Raw genomic sequence first — 20,898 nt, 5'->3', positions numbered from 1 at the left:
TATTATAATAAAATAATCTCCCAAAGGAACTATATTGATATTTTTTATCAATATTCTATGTATTACATAGAACAAACTCCTCTATCCTGCTGAAAAGTTGCATGTGATTTAGTTTTGTATTATTTCAAGTGTACTGATATTTGCACTAGAAACCAGAACATTTCTAAATAGTACCAAGTATCTTTAGTCTGTATGCTGCAAAAACACCAAAACTTAAGTATTTTTAGTCTAATTTCTAGTGCAGATATCTTAGTACACTTGAAAGAAAACAAAACTAACTTAATTAACTTTTAAGTTAATAAAAAAGTACTCAATATTAAGGAATTATTAAATTAAAACATATTTCTTTGTATTGCTTAAAGGTTACTTGTTGGCTAGTTTTGTCTTATTTCAAGTATACTTGGTAAAATGTTGTGTTTTTGCAACGTAATGACAAGTCTTCCTAAAACATACAATGTCGGATCATCTCTCCTAAGATCTGATTAAACTGTATGATGTTTATTTATTCAGTTATAGCTGAGTTGAACCTGTTCTAAGCAACTTTAATCAACGTTAAAACTTATTTTAATTATTATTTAAGCTGTTGGAAAAGGATTTGCATTGGAAATGTTTGAACAAATCAGGTGCCTGTAAACTAAATTTGAATTTGTACCTCCACAAACAGGATCCCTTCATTTCATTTCTTTTAAATTAATGAATAGATGTCTTTGTTTGAGTGTAACGTTTGATGGATCATTTGAAATCTGCACCTGTTCAGGCCTGTAGGTCTCTAAAACAAGACCAGGCCCGCTCTGCTGCGAGGAACTAAAAATGGAAGGGAAACTGATCTCTCACTTTGCCTGTCCTTCACACTATTCATTGGAACAGGACAGACCCTGGCAGTCAGAAAGGAGTGGAGGTTAATATGCTTTGTTTGATGGTGGTGAAATAATTCAGTTTGAAAGATTTGATCTCCACTAGCAAATAGATTGTTAAAATGTGTCAAGTGGTTAAAAAATGTATCCGTTTCCAGCTGGAAAAACTTATTTCCATAACTCTGGCTTGTCATTTACACGTTCTGATTTATTTTGACCACTAGATGGTGGTAGACTAATTAAAAATCGCGTTTAATGTGAATTTTTCAAGTAGCTCTACTCTCTGGACGCCTCGTTTCACACAGTTCACAAAACAGTTTTCCAACAGTCACAGGAACAGGCGTGATTTCAGACAAGATTTCATTAGAGCCTACTCGTCATCTGTTTAAAATGAAACTCAAAACGAGCGGGTAGCCCATCAATTCAAACCGGATACGGGCTCCACATGCATTCACCAGCGTTAGGCTTTACAGTCATTACAAATTTACTCCAATAAAAAAGGCCCAGTAAGAAAAAAAAACATTTACAGCTCAGCTAAAGTGTTTAGTAGAACTTTATATTATGCTCCAAACCTTTAAAACACAAGGGGTCCGCTCTTTAGCAGTTCGCCGGAGAACAACTTGGGTTAAAGTGAGGACATGTCGCTGAGGGAGGAGTTTTCCGTTTAAATAAAATCCAAAGCTTTTGCGTTTGGACGGGTGTAGACAATGGAAGAATGGTCAACCTGTCAGAGAAATATAATCTGGAAAGAGAAATTAAGAGTTCAGAGTTTAACAGTTGACCTTTAATCAACTGTTAAAGATCCTCCCTCATAGAAACTGATGTTGCGAATTAACTGAGTTTTTGACCTATGTTCTTGTATCTGTCCGTGACAAATAAACTTTAAAAAATAAATGCATTTGCCTCATAAACGTTGCGATAGGACTTGGCAAACACCCTTCGTCAGGTTGTAAACGGCTTAATTTCATCTGATATTTAATTTCCGTGGTAATTCACTAGTTTTTATTCGATTAATTACACGTACTGTTGGATACTTTCAATAACTCTGGGTTGATTTGTGTTTTATTTTGAAAGGAGGTTGTGTTTCCGCTCTGCCGCCGTCATTACGGTTGACTTAACGCAGCAGATGAATTAACAGTAAAAACACGCAACGCAGCTGAGCACCAACAATGCGGCGTGAGAAACACCCACAACCCTGTGGGCTGGGGGTCTCTCCGTGTGTCTGTGGGTCGCTGTCACCGGCGTGGAAGTCTCCGTGGCTTTAGGTCCACTGTACGCGTCGTGGGCTGAACTTTCCTGACCTGCTGGACGCTGGCCATGCGGAGAGAGATCTGATCCGGGAGAAGAGGCGTTTTCCCCGCTTTCTTCGACGGTAAATTAAACCCTGCTGAGGATGGACTGTTTGTGAGTGTGCCGAACCGTGGAGTGGAACACAATGAGACACCGGCCATGATCGACTTGGTGGAAAGTTGGGAGCGACGGCGCATTAAAGGGATATCCCGCAAAAAGTGATGTTTTTGCAGCGGAGTTCAATTTATCTGTGATTTGTTGCTGCAAACCTACTCATACGGACATGTGTGAGGTGGCCATGGAGGAGCAGGGCAGCGAGATCACGGACATGGAGCGGTGCTCCTCCCGGGAGGAGTACGGGGTCATGGTGGAGTCCGCCCGCCGCCGGTTGAACCCCCCACTCAGCGTGGTGTGGACAACCATGCTCTACTGCGCAGAGTTCATCACCGCCTGCATCCTCTGCAAAAGTTACCACAAGTCCAACGATGTGATCTGGATGAGCTTCACCATCACCTTCATGCTGGTTCCCGCTGTGCTCATCCAGCTGACCCTGACCTTCATCCACAGGGACGTGGGTCGGGACCGGCCGCTGGTTCTGTTACTGCACCTGCTGCAGCTCGGACCCGTCATCAGGTGGGAAACAGGGCGGTGCATGAAAACACTGAACATGATGTATCTGCTGGTTGTTCTGAGTTTTAAACTTTTACAACAGACTTGCATTAGTCGCCCAGACCAACTAATCTGTTACTAATTTATTCTGACAATAGTCGATTAATCTGATGAAAAATTGGTTTATCCTGCGGATTTTTCGCTTCCTCACCTAAGCAAATAAACAAATGATCATTAAAAATTTCACAAATAGTGCATTGATTCCCAAAGTATTTCAGGTTTTCCGATGTTAATCAGCTGCTTCCTGCTGTAAACCATCCTGTTTCTATGGTTTTCATTGAAATATGAAAAATGAAAAGGTTTTTGTTCTAGAATAATGCAAACATTGAACATGTATCTGCTGTTTATCTCTATATCACTATATGATATTTCAAACTTCCTATAGCTCAGGAACATTTAAAAATAACCAAAGTAAAAGATATATAAAATAATTGAGAGTAGGGCTACAACTAACAGTTATTTTAGTAATCGATTATAATGACGACTAATCAATTAATCGGATAAAGAAAATTGTCACAAGCCCTTTTATGGAATGGTAGAAATTTAAGTATGCAAATGAACATATAATCAAATGACCTTTTTGTGTCAGTGTTCTCCAGTTAACAATTAATCAACTAGTAAATTTGTTGATTATTTCAACCAGTTAATTATGATTAACTCAAATTGTTTTATAAATGATTAAAAATGTTAAATACAATGTTTATTCAAAACAACCAGGAAAAGATTCAAAATAATTTGTGAACAGATTTGAACATAGCAGAATAACCACATTGTATCAAATAAACAGAAAACAGGAATTACGTGTTCACTGGATGGTTTAACCTCCAACCGAGTCTGTGCTGGTTTCCAGATTAGATGAGCAGGTCGGGGCTTTTCCCGTCTGATTTGCCTCGGTTTGTTTTGTTGATTTGAAGACGTTTCCGAAAATTATTTGCAAAGAAAATCTAAAAGCAGTTGTCAGGACCCATGTAAAGTGTCAGATGAAAGTATTTGCCTTTCAACACATGGCACAAACCTCAATGTGTTTGTTTTTCTTTGTTTTGAGATGTAGGTGACAGAAAAACACAAATTAGTGCCTAAATATGAAGTGGAAAATAAAGAAAGCCACAGCTGGAATTTGCCGACAAGACAAATTTTTGTCATTCACTCCAAGAGAATGTCAATGAAAACCCATAGAAAGTAACATCTTCAGTTTGCCATAGAGTATACAGCAAATGTGTGGAAAAATGTGCCATATTAAAGCATATTTATGTGTTAAAAGGCCTAGTCAAATTCAATTAACTTAAAATACTTTTATCTCAAAGATAAATTTAATGTAACTCATTCATGTATCTTTAAGAGTCGTGGATGGTGATGCTGTGATCTCCAGTAGCAGTCAAGCTTGCAACGAATATGAAGAAGCCTCTGACACAAGCAGAGCTTCAACACATTTGGTCAGCTGGTTTTACCTCTGTATGCGCTGTACAATAGCTGCTGGAAAAGACGAGAGTTTTGTGGTTGACTTAAAATTTAGAAACCACTTTCTGCATTTTTGTTGGCTGTGCAGGAGGCTCCAATTATGCTTCTCAAAGATGAATGGTTGTATAATTGTTCATCTGTTTCCAGTCATTTTCTTGTTGAGTTTCGCGTGTGGCAAGCAGCAGCTTATCTGGATTTAAAGTGGCAAGAGGCCCTAAAACAGAACTGACCAGAGTAAAATCTCATTTTCTAAGAATAATTATGTGTAAAAAAATGTAAAGAACATGATTTGTACTGCTTCGTTCTAGGAAGCACAATGGATCACCTTTAAAAATTGGTTTAATGAGGCAAAATGCAGCCCATGCTATTTAATCTTCAGACCACTGATACTGCAGCTAGTAATTTTCGTAGCATTGCTACATTTCCTACAATAAATTGAGAGTTTGAGGGAGCGTCCTGTTGTCCTCACTGGACAGCTTCCACTTTCCATTAGCGTATCGTGGAGGTTAATGGGAGACGAGTGGATGTAGAGAACATTACGGCCCGGCAGGGTCATCTTAAAGACCTGACAGGATGCTGCTGAAGTTGTTTGTTTTTTAATGATCCATCATCATAATAACTTCCCCTGAGCCATTGTTCCTGCAGCAGATAACAGACCAGATGGGCTGTGGCGGCTCTGAAAACAAACCTACAACAACACCGAACATCCTGAATTAAGAAAATGATGGGGTTAACCGTTCATGAGGGTCTGTGCAGCCTCTTTTTTGTCAGAGTAACCTACATAGCTCCTCTGTCCCAGTAAGCTGTCCTTCATGTGTATGACCCACATATTTCTGGTCAGGCGTGTCCAAACTTTTGGGAATTAGGGCCAAATCTGTCACGTGGAGGCAATTCAAAGGCTTAATATTTTTACATAATTAAAAGTGTAAAAATGCATTTCTTGAGGCATTTATATTTTTTATTTCTTGAGTAATATACTAAATAAACTATAGATGAAAAATGTATTAGCACCAACATCGGTATCAGCTGATAAATAAAACTGGGTCAATAAAAACACATTTATTTTCATCTGTTTTGTGCTTGTGTGTGGAGGCGAGTGACCAAACAAAATGATCCAAATGGCCTCAAATGGCCCCTGAGCCACACTTTGGACATCCCTGACATAGACAGCTGTCTGAGTCGGGTAGCTACGTGTCGATACTGAAGTTACCTGATTTAAGGTTTTATTGAACAACGTTCTCTGGAGTAATAAACGTAAGGCCGTAAAAATAGTGATTAATCGATTATTGAAATGATCGTTAAACCTGTCACAGTAAGCAATAAATCAATTAACTGCATGATCAGTTAAAAAGAAATCAATAATTTCCAATTGCATGATTGCTTTTCTTGTCTTTCTCTTTCTACAAAAACTGGATGACAACAGTCTTCATTTGTCTCAACATTTTTAAGGATAATTTTGTCTACAGACCTCAGTGTCCATTTTGTTTCTTGTTTCTGTTTTGTTTATTTGTTTTAAATATTTAAACATTTTCCCAGTTACAGTCTTAAATATTAATTAGAAATTAAAATGTATTGATCTTTGAGATGGTGCAGTTGCATTATGCCATTACTATTACATCACTTGGCATTGGTCTCAAAACATTATAATTGTTTATCACAATAACTGCTGGATAATTTATCAACAAGCAAAATGTGTTACTATGACATGCGTAAGAATTGTCAACAGATTTATTAAAGTGGAGAATAAAACTCTAAAACAGGCAATTTACTGAAAGAACAACTCACTCTGAGTAGTAATTAGGCCAAAACTGTTGAAAAAAAAAGGTAAGTTTTGAATTTAAGATGAAAAAAACCCGTCTTTGTAAATATTTTTCACCTAGAACTCCTCAAGTGGTTCTGGTTCAGTAAAAAATTGTTATGCCTTCCCTAATTGGAGAGCAAAACGAATGTATTGACGTTAAATCAAGCAGAAAAGCCTGAGCTTTTCACATGTTGATATAAAAGATTTTCTTTAGCTGCAAATGGATCTTTAGCCACAAGTGGTTCATCGTACTGCATTTCAGTCACTGAAGTTTTTATGACATTTATTTGTTTATTTGGATCTAATGCATTTCTAATATGGTATAAAAAGGCTTAAATGTCTAAAAGAAAAATCTGATGAATGTTTTTATCCAATTAATCAGAATATTTTATAGAATACTCAATTACTAAAATATTTGTTAGCTGTTGGCATATAAAACAGTTTTTCACTGTAATCATTTCATTATTCACTCATTCTTAGCGTATATAAACATGCATTATATTAAATATATTGTCTTTTGAGACTCTTATGCTCATAGTTTTGGTTTTCTGGGAGCTTTAGATCTGAATTTTGACTGATAAGTGAAAAACGTTTCTTTTTCAATCTGTTTTATGTTTGCTGGTTTTGGTCTGGTTTCAGTGAAGGCTCAGCTGTTCGACACATGGCCTCATATTTCATGTCATGATATGAATAGCTTTACTTTTTCACATTTTGTGACTACAGTTACAAACACCAATGTATTTTGTTTGGATTTTGTGACGTAGACGGAGTGAAAGTCTCTCTGATCAAACGTCTTAAAATTTCATGGTGTGTTCAGATTCAGTTTTGCAATCCAAACCCGTTTTGTATCGATCAATCAAACCAGACTTCTTCATCCCTTTTCCTTCTTTCACTGCCTTGAACTTTAACATCTAGGAGTGACAAGTGGGATGTTTTGCTTTTTTTACATTTTTAGTCCATCCATCCATCCATTTTCTGATTACCCTTCTCCCTAACGGGGTCGGGAGTTGCTGGTGCCTCTCCAGCTGCATTCTGGGTGAGAGGCGGGTTTCACTCTTGACAGGCGCAGTCTGTCGCAGGGCCTGTTTAAATTCAATATTAAGGAATTGCTGACTTAAAAAAACTGCATGTTGCTAACTTAGTTTTGTCTTTCTCCAAGATATTTGCAGTAGAAGCCAGAGAAATACTTGGTAAGATTTGTCGTCTTTGCAGGGTATGAGCTGCTTTGACCTCGGGTCGAACTTTCCAGTTCATCCACTTTTGGGAACATCCACAACTGTTACTAGTGATTCAATACCTGGGGAATCTCTTTCTTGTGGTATCCAAATGTTTTGGAAGTAACCTTTTTAAACCGTACCAAACCAAAAATGCAGAAACGGTCGCTCTTCTGCTATAAGAACTGGTTGCGTTCTCTATATGCCCACTTGCATGAAACTTTCAGGTCAGCAAACTGCCCCAGCTTCTGCTTTTTCAGGGTTTACACTTGCTGCCGATCAGCTAACGAGGTGCTTTTATTTCAGGAATGCATCAGCTGCTTACCCTCTGAATTTCTGTGTAAATAGTAAAGGGCACCGTTTTTTCTGACAGCTTCTGCATTTTATTCCTGTTTTAATTTTTAGTTTGGAGCGGATCGTGGGTTGTCATTTGTCTGAGGTTGTTTTTGGCTCATGACATGATACAGTAATGTTCACATGATTCTCATGCTGAGTTATGATTTAGAATGAGTTAGTCACCAAGATCAAGGGTTCTGTCAAACCATTCCTGCAGATTAAAGTCCATAAAGTCCTCCTGTATGGAGCAAATAGTAACAAAGAGGTGCCCCTCCCACACATGTTGCTGTGCTGCCACACCTTTCCCTCGGTTACAAAAAATGTGGCCTTTTGAAAAGAGAGGATGATGGTATGGAAGCTAAAGCTTCAAGCTCTACTGACTTGTTTTACTTTAAAAATGTTTGTGATTCTGCATAATGCAGTGCTTGTTTGTGAAGTGAATGTTACATTTTTACCTTTTTCTTTCCACATAAAAACTAAAAAAGTACCGTATTTTCTAGAATATATTCACACGTTTTTCTGCTTGACATGTCACTGGATCATATAATTAACATGATCCCACTCATGATTAATACTTTATAAATGAACATGACTTGTTTTATGTGTTTTTCCTCTTTATGGTGCGACTCATAATCTGGAGCAACTTTTAGTCCAGACAATACGGTAAATATTTTTCTACAGCCACCTTTCACTGTACAACTGGAAGTATTTGTATTGAATTTATTGCACTTTCTTAGCCCAAATTGCTCAGTGAATCTGAAAACATGAACATTTTCCACAGATTCTCAATTTGATTTAGCTCCAGATTTTGACTAGGCCATTCATACACATGAGTATACTTTCATCCAAGCTATTCTATTGCAGCTACAGTTGTCTGCTAAGGTGAACATTCTTAAGTGTTTGTCTCTTACTGATGGACAGCATCCCCACAGCATGATGCTTCCACCACCGTGTCTTAAGCTAGGTTCACACCACAAGTCTTGATGTTTTGTTCTTGATGTTTGTTGATACTACTGAATGATGTGACCACGATTAGAAGTCTGTGTCGTTTTTCAACCCAAAAGCGACTCCAAAATGCACAGAAGAAGAACGCCACAGCAGCACATTGTTTCCAGAAGTAGTAACGGATGGAGCCATTTATGGATCGATTTTAATGTTTATTCACCAGCCAACGGTTTTGTCACAAAATCATAATAAGACAACAAAGCTGGTAAACGAAAGCACAAAGGTTTAAAAACTGCCGTTTCTGTTGGGTCGGACAATAAACCAATAACTTTAGCTGCTCAACCAGTGACACATGGCAACAAAAGAGTAAAATGTTTGAAATTCTTCATAATACAGTGCTTGTTTGTGAAATTAATGTTAAATAAAAATAAAGAATCACACAAAATCTATTCATCCCTCTTGCGCACTGTATTTTCCAGACCAACGATTTGTCGCTCAACACAGCCACTTCATCCCCATGCCACTCTGGACATGCAAACCTGTTTTATATTCATATTTTATTTCTTTATTTTTGTGTCATTACATCAAAAATCAAAACAACATCTTATCCTGCAAACGTCTTGACATAAAGAAAGTGATTCTGGTTGAACTGTTCACAACCTGCTGAACAAGTTTGGACTCAACTGACTCTCTCGCTCTCTGGCTACTGAGCAACAACCTGCTCAGTATCTGTCAGTTTGTTTTATACCGGCTTTAAAATTAAATTAGAAAACGGTGCGGAGCAAAAACTGTGCATAAAACAGGAAAGTCCAGGTCACTGACCTTTTAGTTTGTCAGTATTTCCCTAAAACAAAACACGACTCAGGAATTGTCTATTGACTGATGTTAACTTTATAATTAACAAACAGAAAAGAGGCCTGTTGTTTTTATTTATTTCATTGTACATGGGCAAAATTAAAAACGATTTGCATCACATTTACCTGCTGTGTGACCTGAACCGTACGGATATGCTAGCATTGCATTTTGTCAACACACAGCAAATCAAATGATCACAAACCTCTTGGCTGATTCTCTCATTAAATTTCACAAGATTTATTTTTCTTTATCAGAATACACTGAAAGCTGAATTTTCTGTCTTTTAAAAACAAAATTGGAGTGATTAGCTCATGTTAGCATTTTTTGTTTGCTCGTTTATCAAATTGCATCTGACGTTTCTGAATGTTTGGTTAGAATGATGCAAAGCAGTTTATTTTTTATCTTTTCATGTTTGGCTTCATGACAGAGGACAGTCATATCATGGAAGTGGTGCTACCTGTTTCTGCGGCTGGATGACTCGCGTAGGAAGACGAAGGTGGAGACTGTTCAATTCAAATCTGCTCCACTTCCTGAACTTTGGCTTGTCAACAGATTCATTGACATCGATACAGAGAGTTTACGGTGCTGTTGGGTGTAGTCGTTTTTACGAGGCAAAGAGTTCAACCCGCCAGCTCAATTTACACTTCATTTTACTTTTTATTTTTAAAGAGCTTTGCTCTGTTAGTGATCTGAGCTGTGAAAGGGAGAAATGTGAGTTTGGACTTTGTGGAAACAAGCAGAAATATTTCCTGACTCCACGTTTTTGATTGATATCCATTTGAGGGGAAACGTGGGCTGCAGGCTTATGGTTCCCACTGGAATCGGGCCAGAGACGATTCGACCCAAAGGTCACAGTCATTCATTAACATGTTGGCGATGAAGCGGCATGGACCTCCTGACGCAGCATTTAGCATGTGTGGCTGAATGTTTATTGATTATTAAAATGTCTGGAGCTGCAGGTGATAAGCAGCGACCAGCTGATCAGGATTCATCAGGACTCAAATTGTTCATCCTGCACCAGACTGGCACAAATTAACCTCTTTGTGTTTACACTGATTACTGATTATTGATCAGATTGAAACTTGCTACAAACAGAATAAAATCAGGCTGAAGGTTAGTCATTCATCCATCCACCCATTGATCCATCCATTTTATCATCCAACCATCCCTCCACCCAACCAACCAATCGTATCCTGTCCTTTCAATTTGTTTTTTATTTATTTTTGTAGAATTTTAAAGTCTGTGACTCTTAAATTGAGACTTTATTATTTCTGTAGGATTCATTCTTGATAAGTGAACATCTAATGAAAATATGAGTCTGGATAAATGCAGGTGCATTAGCTGGCTGTGCACTCTTCTTCTCTTTGCTGCACTCTTCCCTCTTTTCATGAGCGCTCGGCAGCTTTTCCTCGGCAGCGATTTTAAAACCACTCCAACACAAACCAGCTTTCCTTCTGTGCCGCTCTGCTCCGTTTGAGCACAGCTTTAGCACTTTCAGTTCAGGAAACCCGTGTTAAGATAACAGTGCGCTGCGATCTGCTCGATTAAAATCACCTCTGCTGCGGTCGGGGCCCTGATGGGAGGCTTCCTGTGTGACTCTGGGATGGTGCAACTCCTGACTGCTTGTGGCTGCGCAGACAAACACACCATATCTGCTGTGAAACAAGAAGTTTCAGCTCATAATGTTTACAGATAGTAACCGGATACAGCTATACATTGGGCAGCATAAGCCTTGGGGGAACCAAGATGGCGACCAGTGGGAATTTAAATGAAAAAAGACTTTATTGTTGCTGTTGATCTGAAATCGGAGCTTGTGGGTGGGTAAATCCTGCTCTGACTTGTTCTTCTTTTTTTTTTTTGAGTAAATTACATCTTGAGACATAATTACACAGTGAGCTAGTCTCAGCACGCACAGTTTGTCATCTGAGTGTCAGCGAGGCTGATGGCGAAATCTGAGGAGAACAGAAACAGGATGACTGCACTGCAAAAACACAAAAAATATCTGGTCTAGTTTCTACTGAAAATATCTTAGCACACTTGAAGTAAGACAAATATAATTTATAATTTACAAGTAACTTTACAGAAAGAATTAGGAGCTTGTTTTAAGTTAATTCCTTAATATTGAAGAAAATGTAATTTTAAGTGAAATAATCTGCCACTGGAACAAGAAATTTCTTTCTATATTAGAAGTTCAAATCTACAACTTCAGCATTAAGGTCATACTACAATAAATTGAAAAGAATAAAGTTACATAAATAAAAGAGTATCATGAGAATAAAGTCATATTTTGAGAATAAACTCATAGAAGAATAGTCATATTGCCAGAATTAAAAAACATACAAGAATAAATTAAAACTAACACCAGGATAAAACCATAATATCAGAATGAAGTCATAATAATATCCCAATAGTCAAATTTCAACAATAAAGTTGTACAGAAATAAAATAAACAAAATGAGAATAAAGTTATATTTTGAGAATAAACATTTTATGATGACTGTTCTTGCATTATTTAAGTTTTTTTCCCCATTATGTGACTTTATTATTCTAATTTTATTATTTTTATTTTCTTAACTCGTTCGTAATATTCTGCTGTAAACTCTGTTGTCTTCTTCCAGTCTCCTTGTTTCTTGTACTTTTTTTATCAACATTAAGTAATTATTTCCTTAACAATATTCTATTTTTTTCTGGAAGGTTAAGAGAATGTAAGTTAGTTTTGTCTTATTTCAAAACTTGAAATAATTTTACGTTTAGTGTATTTTTGGTTACACTAAACGTAAACCAAAAATACTTGGTATTGTTTTGTGTTTTTGCACTTTAGAGTTGCTGAAATGAAACTGCTGTTTTCTTTAACATTGGAGGACATTTGTTGTGTTTGAGCTGCTTCTTCTTCTCTGGTCTGTTTCAGTCACAGATGGCAACAGACTGCATGTGAAAAGTTGCAAATGAAGAGCAGCGGCCCACGTCTCTCTTTATAAATCGATTCAGCTGCGCTTTAAAAATCATCACATTTATTCTGATTAATGCACTCGTCTGTTGCTGCGTTGCCACAACGAGTCCTGCAGGTTTCAGCTCAGAATATAAAGATGGACGCCCTGCTGGGTTTCTGGTCCAGAGGAAAAGTCTGGAAAACCAAATAAGGAAGGAAAATATTTGTAATTCCACATGTCGTTTCTTTCTTCCCTTCATTCATTTCTTTCTCCCTCTTTTCCTTCCTTCATTCCTTCTTTCTTTCTCTGTACCTTTGTTCCTTTCTTGCATTCTTTTCATTCTTCTTCTCGACTGTTTTTTCTTCCTTCTTTTCTTTGCTCTTTGTCTTTCTTCCTCTTATTTTCACTTTCTTTTGCTCTTATTTCTTTTTCTGTCTTTTGCTGTCTTTCTGTTCTTTGCATTTTTGTTCTTTTTTCTTTGGCTTTCTTTCTGTTGCTTTTTCTTTCTTGCTTCTTTTGTTTCGTTCAGATAAATTTATAATTTCTGGGGAGACGAACACAGATTGGTTAATCTGGAGAGCAGGATTATAGTTTATCCATAAATATCTGATGGGATTGGAGGAGGATGTTTATTGGAAACCAGCAACCAGTGTTGCCGGATTGAGCAACATGTTGCAGTGAGTTTTCAGTTTTTCAGTAAAACTGAAAACCCACTAAAAACCCACATTAAAAATTATACAACTGAATTATGGCTTTTTGTCAGGAAATAGAAACTACTTTTCTCAAATGTAAGTGAGTTTTACTTACATTTTTCCTTTTTGTTGTTGGAATATGTTGATAAAAATTATGGTGTTTATTGCCTTTAAGTGTTTTTTGTTTTTGGTACAGGTTTTACAAACGGTTTCTAAATGTAATTTCATTTCTTGATCGGATCAGCAATGTCTTCCATCTATATTTAGTAGGAGAAATTAAACAATGTTGCAGATGAAAATGTTGACACAATGTTAATTTTGATGGTTAAAAATAGTCAAAGTTTTTATGGTGTTTTTAAATAACCTGACAGATTTTTTTTTCTCTCTGGTGTTTTAAAAATGTTTTTTTTTGTGTGTGTTTTTAATTGTGTGAAAGTTTCTTCGAAAGTAAAATTCAGCAGATTAATTGAAATATAAATGTGCTAAAATTTTGTGCTTTGTCTTTTTTTTACTAACTTTTTTCACTACCTTGTTTTCTCTTTTGCATCTTTTGTTAACTCTCTTTTTGCTCTCTTTTACTCAAACTCTTTTCACTCAATTGTTTTTGCATTTTGTGCTTTTACTCATGTTTTTACTTTTTTTCTGTCTCACTGTCTTTTTGCAAATCTTTTCCATTTTTTTGCTTCTTCTGTCTTCCTCTCTTTCTTTTTACTCACTGTTTTCACTCTTTCTTGAACTCATGTCCTCCTCTGCCTCTCCTTCAGCACTCCTCACTACTGTCTCGCTGTAGGAATATCTGCCATAAATAGATTTTGTTAAATCACGGGGAATAATAGTAGTCTTGTTTCGTCTGTTTCTTCCTCTGCTGCGTGTCGATGTTCCCCTGAGCAAGGCACTTATGCCTTGCATAACCACCAATCCATGTGGAATGTGTCTGAGAGCTGCTTGAAGACAGTTCCAGTGTAAAATAGTTTTGAGAAATTGGTCTGCCTAGCCTGTTGTTGATTCTGTAAAACTCTTGGCCATATTCCTGCTTGCAGCTGATTTAGTTTAATCGATTTTCCTGCTTGCAGCCGGTTTAGTTTTGACTCTGAGCGACTGTAAACTGTGTGTAAAGATTCTTGGTGTGGCGTTGCTGAAGCAACAGTGTCTGGCAGTGCATTCCTGCACAGCGATGTGAGATTTAGTGCTGCAGAGAGGATCTGCAGAGGGTCATGAGCTGAAAACACGACTCCCAAGAGTTTCAGTTTAACTCACTTTTTCTTCCTGTTTTATGTCGTTTTAATGGTCCGGACTGAAAACTTGCTTTTGACACAACATGAGGTTTATTAATTTTTTTTTTTTTTTACATCTTTTTTCTCCTCTTGCACAGGAGCACATATTTGTGTAAAACCTGTTTTTCTCTCTTTCTGAGCGACACTCACCCCAGAGGCCAAACAGAGAGCATTTACCTTGCAAACGTTAAGGCAGCCACACCCAGACGTTCTCAGTTTATCCTCCGGCTGCCCTCTGCTGGAGCGTTCACTGGAAATGTTTGGTTTGGTTTGGCCAACATTTACAATGAAAGGCCTCTTTGTTATGACAAATGTGTAACTTAAGTTCCTGTAAGAAAAATCTGTAGTCACTTTTTATGAGTACATAGTAACCTCTTTAGCTGGCAGATATTTTACTTTTCTTGTAACAAATATATTTTAACTTCATCAGGGTTCTTAAAATAATTGAAAATGCCTTGATTTCAAGGTTTGGAAAGTGATTTATTTTCTATAAAATCCTTAAAACTGGACAGTTTTGTAATAAAGTGCAATCTAACTTTGATGAAAAGCTAAATTTGGAAAACATTTACAATTGAAAGCAGATATTTTACATTTTTCTCTCTGCTTGTAGTTAAATCAGACTAAACTTTTATTGTTTTAGGTCAACTAGAATTACCACAATTTATATTTGCTAAATGGCAGGAAATTTAGTGAGAATTTTTTTTTTTTGAGATTTAGATATCATGTTTAATCATTTAATTTGAAGGTAATTTTTTATTTTTGACAATTTGTTTTGATTGTTTCAATGCAGTAGGTATGTTTTATTCCTACTGACTTATTGAGCTGTGTCACTCATTTAAAGGTTGGCTTTTGTTTTATACTTTCTTGAAATCTGTTGTTAAATTAGTGTGTAGGATGGCGATACAATCACAAGTTATTCTTAATAACAGCAACAAATTATATCACAGTAGTGAATTTTTTTTTTTAATGTTGGTACTCTAATTTTCACTAGAGAAATTGCAATTTCAGAAAAAAAGGCTAAAACATTGAAGTCAACAAAAGAAATCTTGCTGGAATTTAGTAACTCAACAGGAAAACTGCCAGCGGAAAACAAACTGATTTCCAGGCAAGACTAATAAAATATTGGAAGACGCATCATTTCATTTTGGTTAGAATAATAACCCTTAGCTGAAAAACAATAAATTAGCTGAAGTTGAGGTAAAAATAGTTGGTATAAAAAGCAGAACTGTGAGCTGATCTACTGGAGCAGCTGAAGCACAAGCTGGTGTTTACAAAAACAAAAAGTCTTTACCAAGTAATTTTGTCTAGTTTCTAGTGCAAAATAAGAGAAGTGTTCTAATTTTCAGTAAGGTTTAGGAGCTTGTTTTACCTAAATAATTCCTTAATATTTATATATTTTTAAATACAAATTTCACTGAGGCTTATTTTGCTCTTATTGTGGGAAAATATTTTATTCAGCAATTTTTCACCAATATTAAGAAATTATTTACTTAAAACAAGCTGCTGTTCGCTGAAAAGTTACTTCTTTTGTCTTATTTCAATTGTTCTAAAATATTCGCATTACAAACTAGACCAAATGTGAGATTTTGTTTTTACAAAAACTTTACAAAAAGTTTTTCATAGCAAAAAGTCTTCAAAATCAATATTTGATTTTGAAGACTGAACTTCAAAATCAAATATCAGTTATTTATAATTCTCTAATAATTCAACTTCTTAAAAAAAATCCATAACATTTTTATCACATAGCTTAATAAAGTTGAGCTTTGTTTTTAGATCTTCATGATGTAATCTTGAGTTTGGCCCTGTAACTTAACATGATGTTGCCCCCTGCTGGTGCTCAAGCGGTACTACACTCTGACCTCCCGATGCTCCTCATTCAGGTGTTTCGAGGCGCTGGTGGTCTACTTCAAGGCAGGCCATAACGAGGAGCCTTACGTCACCCTCTCCAGGAAAACCAACCTGCAGAAGGGCCGAGAGATAGAGCTGGAAATTGGGCAGACGGAGCGGACGCTGGCCACGCACCGGAACGCCTTCAAACGCACCGCCGTCATCCAGGCCTTCCTGGGCTCCACGCCTCAGCTGACGCTCCAGCTGTACGCCACCATCCAGGAGAAGTACATCCTGTCTGACAGATGTAAGAAATGCTTGTTTATGTCCTCTCTAAGCTCTTTCTCTTTTTGCAGAAATTACATTTTGAGTCTTAAATGTGGATTTTGAGTCTCTGATTTGTATTTTTACACGTTTATTTAAGAAAAATAAGTTGACATTAAATACTTTAATCATGAATCTGAGCTTACTTGAATCTCATATTGTACGTAGTTTTCGTTTTTTTCTTGTGGGACTTTACTGTTACGTAAAACACTTCCACTGTATGGAAGGCCATAAGGGCCATAAATCACCACTTTTACCAAACTTTCTAGCTAAAACGCCAGTTTATGACTTAAGACTCCAAAATACTGCAAAAATACATTGAAAACACAGTTTATATGCAGTTGTAAATCTGTTTTGTCAATGACGAAAATAATGAAACACTGGTTTTCATTCAAAGTAACGTTCAATTACTAGAATAAACAGTAATTTTCGCCATTCAGAAAGTAGTTTTACAACAGCATAAAAAACAAGGTTTTGAAGGAATTGTTTCAGTAGTTTATAGAATCCTAAGACAGAAAACAGTTTATGTGGCTTTTTAGCCAAGTGTGTGGTAAAAGCGTCGGTTTGTGGCCACATTGTCATACAAAAAGTTCGTAAAAAGTGTTGAATTTGTGTTGAGAAAACTTGCAGAAACCCAGTTATTTTATGTCTGGTTTTATTTACATTTGGCTGTAAGACTGAGTTCTGAGAACATGCTGATATTAGTGTATGTTTTGATTCATTCACAGTTTGTAAACTCTATTGCCTGAAACTGAGAGCGAGCTGAGCCTTTTGAGAGAGGCGTCGCTTTGGCCTGCAGGTGGCACCAGAGCAGGAGTTAACATCGATCATTAGTCATGAAACGCATGAGAATTATTTGATACAGTTATCAGTATGAATTCATTCAGGAGGGTTGGAAGTAAATCCTACTACAAGCTTCTATCCAACTCTAATTGATCCCCACAGTCAGAACAGGACTGAGGTCAGGTGGTTTGTTTCCTGTACTTGGTGATCCTTGGTGACTCATGACCTGCTGGGAACTGGACACACCTGCGTTTATACGAGACTGATTGAGATCAATCAGCTTCTGATAAGATCTGAACCAGTTCAGACGGAGCTGGACGCTGCTCCAGTGGAAAGTCAGGGCAAAACGAGTCAATTCAACCAAAAGACATAATCTCAGTGTTTCTGTTGGGGCAGGGAGGCTGGAAACCTCACCTGGAAAACCTCACCTGGAAAACCTCACCTGGTTCACGAATGTTTAAAGGTGTGGAAAACTGGAACGCTTTGGGAAACAGTTTCTGCTTCCAGATTGTATTAAACAGCGTCTGTCCTTCTTCTCTTCCATTTGTTCTTCTTTATTTACTGCATCCATCCATCCATCCGTTCATCCGTCCATTCCTCCATTCCTCCCTTGTGGTTTCCATATTTATTTTCATATTTACTATAATCCGATTAAAGAAACTTCTCTGTAATTTCCCATTGGAAACGTGTGTGTGTCTGTCTACGTGTGTGTTGATGCGTGTCCATGTATGGATGTGTGTGTGTGATACTCCAGGTTATCCCACTCTGGTTGTGTTAAGCTCCTTCTCATCTCTGCAGTGGCGTTGATGATCATCACCTTCATCTCCATCACCTACGGCGCTCTGGTCTGCAGCGTCCTCGCCATCCAGATCACCTACGACTCCATCAAGGTGCAGCTGCGGCCCGCCGCCTACCTATGCATGGTGGTGTGGCGGGCCCTGGAGATCACCACCCGGGTCACGACCCTGGTGCTGTTCAGCACCGCCCTTACCCACTGGGTCATCCTGGTGGGCGGGTGCAACCTGCTCTTCTTCTTCTTCCTGCCATGGGTGGAGTTCTGGTTGCGGAAAGGCTCGCTGGCCGAGGGCGTGGAGAAGAACTTCTCCAAGCTGGGCACGACCATCGTGCTGTGCATGTTCACGCTGCTGTACGCCTGCATCAACGTGTTCTGCTGGTCGGCCGTGGAGCTCGACCTGGCAGACCAGGAGCTCATCGACCGGAAGCAGAGCTGGCGCCGCCTGGCGCTCTACTACTCCGGCCGCTTCCTGGAGAACTTCGTCCTCATCACGCTCTGGTACTTCTTCAAGTCGGACTTCTACGAGTACGTGTGCGCGCCGCTGGTGGTGGTGCAGCTGCTAATCGGCTACAGCCTGGCCGTTCTCTTCATGCTGCTCTTCTACCAATTCTGCCACCCGTGCAGGAGCCTCTTCAAGTACAACGTCCACGACTGCCTGCACTGCGTCTGCTGCCGGCGCCGCCGGGCCGCGAGCCGGCGGGGCAGCGTGCCGCCTTCCTACTCCACCGCCGCCACCATGCTTAAGGAGGAGCTGCTGGACCCTCAGAACTGCCTTCCTCCAGACGGCGCCGGGCCGCTGGGCGAGCGGGAGTCTTTAGCCTGACAGGAAACGCACCAAAAGCAGGAGGAATGCTGGGAAAAACAAGACACTTGGGCAAATCACTAGAAAAAAATCATGTATTTTTGTTCAATTTATTGTGAAAATAACTTACTACACTTGAAATTAGACAAAACTTACTAACATATAAGGTTAATGATAAACTTCTTAAAGGTATTTGATAGTTTTCTAATGTTAATTGAAAATTATGTTGCATTTTTTAGATGTTGAATTATTGAAGATTATTGTTGAAGTTCAGCCACGCTTCTTATAAACAAGTTTGTTCACTGCTAAAACAAAATAATGCCAAGTATTTTTGGTCAAGTTTCTAATGCAAATATCTTAATACACCTGAAATAAGACAAAACTAACTGAAAGATATCTTCCCAGCAAGATACTGGCGCTTGTTTTAAGTAAATAATTCCTTAATATTGATGGTAAAAGTACTGGTTCCAGTGGCAGAATATTTTCACTTGTGATTTTTTTTTCAGAATTTATAAGTCAAATAATCTGCCAGTGGAACTACAATTTTTACATCAATATTAAAGAACTATTGACTTAAAACACACTAAAATGTCATGCTGAAATTTAGCTTTGTCTTAAAGTTGACTAACATGTATGCACTACAAAAACACAAAATCTTATCAAGTATTTTTGCTACTGCTTCTAGTGCAAATATCTTAAATCACTTGAAGTAAAACAAAACTAATTTGCAAGAAACTGTTCACCAAGAAATTGGATTTTTTTTGAGTAAATAATTCCTTAATATTGATGATAAAAAGTTAGTTTGTCTGTTGGATGCCTTATTTCTCTTAGACATCTTTATTGTGTTATCAGTAAAATAATCTGCTTTTTGTCAATATTTTAAAAAATATTTACTTAAAACAATATACTAAGTCTTGCTGAAAAGTTTCTTGTAATTTAGTTTTATTTCATTCCATGTGTTATGAGACATTTGCAGTAGAAAAAGAACCAAAAATATTTGGTAAGATTTTGTGTTTTTGCAGTGTATTAACTTTCCTGGATCATGATTATGCCACCAAAGAATGTCGCACTTGGAGATATGCGGCGATGCTCAAAAGCAGGTGATGAAAGCGCAGCGCTGAGCCAGGTGTGTGGGTGTGTGTGTGTGTGTGTGTGTGTGTGAGTGAGTGAGTGAGAGAAGTGGGGGTGTGTGTGTGTGAAGTGGCCAAAACACTGACCCAGGACAGTTTCAGTTTGCCTCCTCTCAGGGTTTCAAAGCTCCCCCGTTTGCACGCATCTTGCATCTGCACTGATCAGACGTGAACGCAGCATGGCAGAAAATGTTACAAAGCTTTGACTGGTTTCCTCTCAGCTGCTGTCTGTTCTTCACAGCTCACTGCCTTTAAATGAGGGGAAAAAAACACAAAAAGTTGGACACGATGTTCTGCTGAGAAACTAAAAGGATCCTGAATATTTGTGTGGCTTCGGTAGCAAAGACGTTATCCAGAATTAACCTAATTATTGTGTAAAATTAAGAGATGGACGCTAAATGAGCTTGTATTTATGCTTTGATACTGTGCATGTTTTCATTTTTTCTTTGTCGTTCAGTGCCTTGACTACTACTGTACTACTTGAACATTGAATAAAGTGAAAAATAAAGTATTTTTTCTTGCAGGTGCATTTGACGTAAGAAAAATAGCATAATTTTTAATACTAAAAAGGTAAAACAAATGTAATGTTAGTCGATACAATCATGTTGGATACTGAAAATCTCCACATGGAGAGTAAGACATAAATGATTGTTGCTAATAATGCATTTATTTAAATGCACTTTACAGTAATGAAAATCTCAAAGTGCTACACTAAATCAATTAAAACAGCATCAAACAAGGACCATAAAATAGATTTAAACATTAAGCGAATACAAGAGATGCTAAAGAAGCTGTTTTTAAAACTAACTTCTTGCTAATCCAAAACGACTCTACATGAGCTCAGTACTATGGGCTAAGACTCTTGCATTTCTTTAGTGATAAAAGCCTTAAGTGAAATGGGTTTGATGTTTGTCACTT

The 20,898-nt window shown here is 37.7% G+C and overlaps 1 protein-coding gene across 1 annotated transcript; it reads left to right on the top strand.

The window, feature by feature from the left end:
• The first annotated feature begins 879 nt into the window (after positions 1-879).
• Positions 880-20,509, top strand: LOC129360243 (endoplasmic reticulum membrane adapter protein XK-like). Its single transcript, XM_055030342.1, has 4 exons — positions 880-898; positions 1,929-2,777; positions 16,199-16,452; positions 18,051-20,509. Exons 2-4 carry the CDS (start codon positions 2,428-2,430, stop codon positions 18,869-18,871), a joined length of 1,425 nt encoding a protein of 474 aa, XP_054886317.1. The 5' UTR covers positions 880-898; positions 1,929-2,427; the 3' UTR covers positions 18,872-20,509.
• The last annotated feature ends 389 nt before the right edge of the window (positions 20,510-20,898 follow it).

This window comes from Poeciliopsis prolifica, unplaced genomic scaffold (assembly GCF_027474105.1).
Source record: "Poeciliopsis prolifica strain line A6 unplaced genomic scaffold, Auburn_PproV2 SCAFFOLD006, whole genome shotgun sequence".
Lineage (NCBI taxonomy): Eukaryota > Metazoa > Chordata > Actinopteri > Cyprinodontiformes > Poeciliidae > Poeciliopsis > Poeciliopsis prolifica.
The sequence above is the reverse complement of the archived record's forward strand: the minus strand, read 5'-3'. Positions and strand labels throughout refer to the sequence as shown.